At 36.5% G+C, this 7,035-nt stretch overlaps 1 protein-coding gene across 1 annotated transcript; it reads left to right on the top strand.

Moving 5' to 3' along the window:
* The first annotated feature begins 989 nt into the window (after window positions 1–989).
* On the top strand, window positions 990–6,239 carry LOC136229994 (uncharacterized). Its single transcript, XM_066018894.1, has 8 exons — window positions 990–1,423; window positions 1,914–1,976; window positions 2,061–2,156; window positions 2,489–2,536; window positions 4,371–4,442; window positions 4,786–4,844; window positions 5,620–5,707; window positions 5,878–6,239. The coding sequence occupies exons 1-8, from the start codon at window positions 1,070–1,072 to the stop codon at window positions 6,010–6,012; spliced, it is 915 nt and encodes a 304-aa protein (XP_065874966.1). The 5' UTR covers window positions 990–1,069; the 3' UTR covers window positions 6,013–6,239.
* The last annotated feature ends 796 nt before the right edge of the window (window positions 6,240–7,035 follow it).

Here is a 7,035-nt window from a genome sequence, read left to right as displayed (position 1 = left end):
GGGGTAAGAACGCATGAACAAAACATGTATGTCTTTTTAATGTTATCTGAAATTCATCCAATTTGTTAATGTTAGATTCTGAATTATATTCTTTGTAACTTTAAAGATAAAATTGCTATTGACGGATAATACGTATTTTTTTAGCTAATTCCTTATAGATAGGGTTGTAAATGGGACGAGCAGCTCATGAGTGGTTCAATGTTCAGTTCGACAAAAGTTCGACAATGTTCGGTTCAATTTGTAAATGAGTTGAATTTGACCACGACGAAACTCGGTTCGAAAGCTCATGAGTATGCTCGATTAATGAACAAGCTCGTGAGCAGACTTGATTTGATATTTTTTTCAATAATCATATTCCATAAATCAGAAAATGTAAAACAACGTAGTATCTAGGGATGTAAATGGGGCGGGGATTATCCATCCCGTTTATTATGGGGCGGGGACGGGGACTAGTATGTGCCCCGTTAGCGGAGACAGGGCGGGGATGGGAAAGGGTATCCCCGCCCCGCGGGGATCCCCGAACCCGCCCCATATTGTGCCCCGCGGGGATTCCCGATGGATTACCCATTTAATCCCCGATAACATACTATTAATTATAGAAAATAAAAAATACGCATAGAAAAACTTGAACCTATAATTAATCTGATCCAAATGTTTTACCTCTACTTCATTCTATATCTATTTGTTCATCATATTCTCTTATTTTCTTTCTTTTTTTTCTCTATTCTTTTCATTTATTTCATTATTCATATATTCTTTTAAACTTTAAATGGGTAAATGGGGATACCCGCGGGGTCGGGGATTCCCTGAAGGGCGGGAACGAGGATGAATTTTATCCCTATTTATTTCACGGGGCGGGTATAGGAATTCCTTATTTAGTTGGAGAACGGGGATGGGAACTCCAATCCCCGCCCCGTTTACATCCCCAGTAGTATTATGTGAGAGGGAATAAAATTATGAAATAGGATATTTTGGTAATTTGTTGATTAGAAGATTTAGAAGCCCGAGCCAAACAGCAAAAAGAGTCGAAACAAACAGAGTTGCTGAACTCGGAAAAAACGCAGCAACAATGAAGAACAAGATGCTCGCTTTCCTGTTCGTTCTTTCTCTCTTAGCTTCATCTTTCCACGCTTTTCAATCAGATGAGCTTCTTGTAGACGATGAAGAGTTCGGCCTCGAAGGAGCGCCTCAACAGCCTCACCAACGTTCTTCTGATCCTGCATACACCAGATCATCTCCAATTCATTCTACGGGTACTCCAACTACTACTACTGCTTCTCCGTCATCTGCTAAACGGAAGTTCTCGGATCCCGATTCCGACTCTAAGATCCAATTCACTCTCGAACACGCCTTCGGTGATTCCGATTTTGTCCCTGCTGGTACCTTTTCTGCTCGCCTCAAAACTTGGAGTCATGGCGGCCAGGTTTACCCCCTCTCTCTTTCTCTAACTGCTAGTGTTGTTTTTGCATATTTTGCTGTTAATCGATGATTCGACGTCTTTTATTCACTTAGTTGTTATGAGATTTGAAATTGAATTACATGTTGATTTTACCTTCTTTCTCTAATCACTAGTGTTGGTTTTGCATATTTTGCTGTTAATCGATGATTCGACTTATTTTATTCAATTAGTTGTTATGAGATTTGAAATTGAATTACATGTTGATTTTACCTTCTTTCTCTAATCACTAGTGTTGGTTTTGCATATTTTGCTGTTAATCGATGATTCGACCTGTTTTACCCAATTAGTTGTTATGAGATTTGAAATTGAATTACATGTTGATTTTACCTTCTTTGTCTAATCACTTAGTGCTGGGTTTGCATATTTTGCTGTTAATCGACGATTCGACGTCTTTTATTCAATTAGTTGTTATGAGATTTGAAATTGAAATAGATGTTGATTTTACCTGTGGCAGACACTTACGAAGCTTCGGTTCTCAAGGAATGCGTTGACAGGAGGGGATAAAGATAATTTTGAAGTAAATTCCTGATGAATCTGAATTGAGATTGTGTTTTTTGATTTGCTACTCCCTTTTTTAATGGTTTGAACTGCGTTTGTGCAGAAACTGTTGCTTGATGATGAGTTCTATAGAATAAGATTGCCATCTAATGTTGCGAGTTCTCCTGGAAGGGATTACGTTGTCTCATCCGTCAAGGCAGTAAGTTGTTTGTCACCCAAATTAATACACCTCTAAGAAGCTCTTACGTTTTATATTTTCTTGTTAGTATGTAATTCCTATTCTCTTTTTCAAAAATTTGTGTTATGCTTATAGTATCATTCACATCAAATTTAAGATAGCATTCTTAATTTTAGTAGCGGGGTGGATGTGGAGTTTGATTTATTTTGGAGTTTTGGGTTTTATTTGATATGGTATGACCATATTTGTCTGATAAAAGTTCTAAGGCTTTTATTCTGCAATGCATTAGGTGTATCGACTTATTTAAGTTCCGAATTGATACAACAGTAATATTTGTTTTTCTTCCTCTGCAGAGATGTCTTCCAAGAGAGAGTTTGGACGAACATTTTGTCATACACATGGTATTTTTCTATTCTTATAATTAGTAAGCACTTGCTTGTATGCCGGTTTTGTTTTTTTATGTTTTTATTTATTGATTTTTGAATTTGTATTCATGTGATAGGGTTTTTCTCTACTATATTTTGCTTCAGGATTAACTTTTAGTGTTGCCTAAGTCTGTTGGCAGTTAAATAATCTTTTGCACAGTTGCTGTGTGGGTTGTTTTCACCAAGATACTGCAAAATGTAGAGTTAGAGTGATGGCATGGGAAGAAACTGTCCTGTTAGAGTATTATTCTCTCTTTATATTTTTGTTTTTATGTCTTAGGTTATTTGGGGATGAGAGAGGGGATTTCTGATGGGGTTGCTTTCAGTTCACATCAATTAGAATCTATTGTGCTCTGGTTATTAAATCATACCCATCATGATCTCATCCTCGATGCATCATGATTTTTCTTGTCTGCTTAAAATAGGTACTTTCTGATGCTTATTTCTAGTATATATAGTCTTTGGGCGTTGCTGGATTTGTCATAATTAAATCACAATTCATCAAGTTTTATCATTCAGATCAAAGTGTTAATGCTAACATTGGATGATTACAATATCCAACACATTATTTATTTTGTAGATTCGACCAAAAGCATAGAAATATTTTGGCGAATTGATATGCTATATTTCCAATATTTGCCCTTTGATTATTCATGTTGGAAACATTTTGTTACCAACAATTTCTGCAGCCTTGATCTTGGCATTGGGAAAGGCTGCAAGATATTTGGTACTCTGTCTTTTAATAGTTAATTGCCACATGTAAAGTGGACCAGAAAGTTACATGTTAGAGGTTGACTAATTGTTTGCAATGTTCCAGTTCTCACATTCTTGATTGCACTCATGGAAATTATCTGCTAAATCCAAATCTTGATTGTTTACTGATGTCAGTTGTAATTTACTGAAATTATTAGGTTCATTTCTCCTAATTTGAACTGAGGAAAAAAAAAATACACAGATAGGTTTATAATCGACTACATGGTGCTTCACAGGGAACCGTTCTCATTACATTAGCGGACTTAAGTAGATGGAGAAGTAGATGGAGATGTTGCTCATAGGATTAAAGCTGGTTGGTCGAAGTGGAAGAGTGCTACGGGTTTCCTTTGTGATCCCGGCATGCCTAATAGATTGAAGGGAAAATTCTACCGGACGGCAATTAGACCAGCATTGTTATATGGTACGGAGTGTTGGGCATGAAACACTGCCACATCCATAAGATGTCGGTGCCGGAGATGCGTATGTTGAGATGGATGTGTGGTCATACGAGAAAGGACCGGGTGCGTAATGAAATAATTAGGACAAAAGTAGGGGTCACATCTATTGAGAATAAAATGAGAAAAAACCGACTAAGGTGGTTTGGCCATGTGAGACGTAGAGCGCTTGATGCGCCGGTTAGGAGAACCGAAGAGTGGCAAAGGGATGTAATGGTGAGGGGTAGGGGAAGACCTAAGCAAACTTGGAGGAGGGTGATCGAGAGTGATATGAGTTTATTGGGAATTGAGGAAAATATGGTAGTGGATAGGACGGAGTGGAGGGAGCGAATCTGTGTCGCTGACACGACTTGATTTTCACGGTTTTATATGATGGTTCATGTTAGCCGACCCCGAATCATTTCGGGACTAAGGCTTTGTTGTTGTTGTTGTTGTTGTATCTTTCTTCAAATTTAAGTTTGAAACAGTTCTTTTATGTGCCTTGTGTTTATTCATTCAGTCATTTGCTTATTTCAATTAAATGCAATTTACTTTGGTAGCACAGTTTGCAGTATCTTATGCTGCCACCCTGACTACATCTTTATCAAACTTGCCTCTTGCAGGAAGGGGTCAACGTTTTGGCTGTCAATTATGGTGCCCCTGGGGCATGCCCCTACCCTCGGCAAATGAAACTTGTAAGCTGGGATTTATTCTGTTTTGCCCTTAAACATGATAATTTTCAAATCTGATTGTTAATATCGATTTAGAGTTAGGATCATGAAACAGTTCTTGAAGTTTATCCTTTTTGCTCTTCTTTTTTTTCCCCTGAAATAGTTTTTGGAATTTATGATTTCCCATTGTTGCGAATACCTGTTTTTCCCAATATCTGAAACAGTTGGAATTTGTTGAATTTTTTGCTCTTCTGCTATATAACTGTCCAATACCATCTACCTAACACATGATTTTATTTGTTTTCTTCTGACTCCCATTTATTGATTATCTAACTCTTCTTTGCAATTTCCATCTCTTCTATTTTAGCCCACGAAGTGGTCGTTCAACTCCCACACAGTTCTAAAGAGCAGTGAACAGGCACCAAGGTAAGTTAATGATTATTTTTCATTAGAGTCCTATACGGTACCCTTCTGGTCTTTCAGCCCTGTTCATGTTATAGATCATTGCAGCTACATTATTGAAATATTTTTCCTCTTACGTATTTGGTCATCGCTTAAGAGTTAGGATCCACTTCTACATTTCTTCACGAGAAGCTTACTTTGTATGCTTGTGTTTTGCTGATCTTTAGCCTCTGTCTTTGAAAAATAGATGCAAAGCTGTCTCTCTTTATGTCAACGATTCGTGTAACAGCACCGAGTCATTTTATTTGTGTCTCGATTTTATTTCACCAAGGAGTAGTGTACTATATTATATTCGTAATAGTGCAATTATTTTCAGCAATAATCCTCATGGAAATATGGTTCGTATACTAGAGTGTATTTACTGCACATAGGGTCTGTTTGGTTCAGTTGTTGCTGTTAGATTTTAGCTAAACTTGTTTTGTTTCTCAATCCTAACCGAACACTCCTATATCTATTACTTGGAGTAAAACAACAAAAGTGAGCTACAGAAAGGAAAACCAAACGGGACACATAATGTTCCCAAAAACCATGTTAGACAAGGTGTTTGCATCACTTATTGACATACGTGAAGTTAACAAACAATCAAAACTCTATCGAAGTAACACGGTGCAAAATACTTTCATGAAAACACTTGCGCATTTTGCGGTTTCCTTTTCAGTTTTGGTCTAAACATAGTTTGCTCAGTTCTTCTACGAGGGATTGCTTACCACTTCTAAAACTACTGTACTACCTTTTGCAGAACTCCGGTTTTCACAGAGGAGATTCTTGGAGAAATTGGAGAAGGTGAAATCGAAAAACCCCAAGAAAGATCCCTTTGGGCTAAATATGTAAGTTCACATTTGCATTCGCATGTCATTTATTGTGATTATATATGATATAAATGGACCAAAATTGTAATCATGTTAACCAGTTCATGTCTCTGTAAACCGTGTTATCGTGTCAGAAACTGATACCCCTACATAAGATACTTGTTTAACATAATTTTGCTTTCTTCCAGTGGATGTATTTAATCCCCCTCGGACTCATAGTGATGAATGCCATAACCCAAGCAATGAATATGCCGGAGGAGCAAGCTACCGGCCAGCCAGCAGCAGTGCAACGAGCGCCAAGTTCTGCAGTGAGAAGGAGATGATCGGTTTATTTATTCCAGTGTGTCCGCATTCGCAGGAGTGTAATTCGGGATTACTTTCTGTTCACTGATTCATAGCAATTGAGCAACAAATGTTGTAAATTTTAAGCAATTGATCAATGTTTATTTTTGTAGAAACAGATACCAGTAGTAACAGGAAGGTTTGATAGTACTTTTGAACAATGGAAACTACCAATTTTAGATGAATTATGTAGATTAGTTTTCTCCAATACCTTGTGGAAGATTTATTAAAAATACGTAGATACTCGTGGCATCTTGTGGATTCCGTCTTGTTCGGATTCTAATCACGTGTTTTTTACGTGTTGGGTAAAATGTTAGACTTTAATTTGTAGTATTAGAGTTAGGGGAAAAATCATTGTTATTTTCTACACTTGATGTATTAAAATAAAAAATTTAGTTCATACTTTAGGGATGTAAACGAGTCGAGGAGCAGTTCAGTGTTCGGCTCGATAGAAGTTTAAGTGTATTCGATTTGATTTATAAATGAGTTAAGCCTATTCAGAATAGGTTCATGAGCAAGCTTAGTTTTATTATTTTTTTAATAATAATATTTTTTATAAAAGGAAAAATGTAAAACAACATAAACTTTAATTTTACAAATAAGTTGTTCTCAAGTGAAGTTTATTAACAAAGCTCATGAACAAAATTTTGAGCTCGAATTCGTCAATTTTCTGATGAGCCAAGCATGAACAGACCGAGGGTCTACAAAACTAAAAATAATCAACCTAATTTAGATAAAATCTTCTTATACGCATCTAATTTAACACATCCCTTTCTCAAGATGTATTTAATGAAAATTAGATCCGAAATCTTTCTATAAACCAGGGCCGATATTGAGGATCCTAATAAATAAGTACAAATAAAAAATAAAGTGGAAAAAATCAATTAAATAAAAGAAAAATTACTTAAAAATGACATTTTTTTACAGGTCTAATTAAGGTTGGCTTGAGTAGTCATGGCCTCAAGTCGCTTAAGCTAGATCTCAAGTTCGAGTCCTAATGTACA

Source organism: Euphorbia lathyris, chromosome 5 (genome assembly GCF_963576675.1).
Source record: "Euphorbia lathyris chromosome 5, ddEupLath1.1, whole genome shotgun sequence".
NCBI classification, from domain to species: Eukaryota; Viridiplantae; Streptophyta; class Magnoliopsida; order Malpighiales; family Euphorbiaceae; genus Euphorbia; species Euphorbia lathyris.
This window is presented reverse-complemented; position numbering and strand designations above follow the sequence as displayed.

Excerpts from the sequence above, each read along its gene's own strand:
- LOC136229994 (XM_066018894.1), top strand. The coding sequence starts at position 1,070 with ATGAAGAACAAGATGCTCGCTTTCCTGTTCGTTCTTTCTCTCTTAGCT. Across the intron at positions 2,537-4,370 it reads AACATTTTGTCATACACATG|GAAGGGGTCAACGTTTTGGC; the intron begins GTATTTTTCTAT and ends TGCCTCTTGCAG. Across the intron at positions 4,443-4,785 it reads ACCCTCGGCAAATGAAACTT|CCCACGAAGTGGTCGTTCAA; the intron begins GTAAGCTGGGAT and ends CTTCTATTTTAG.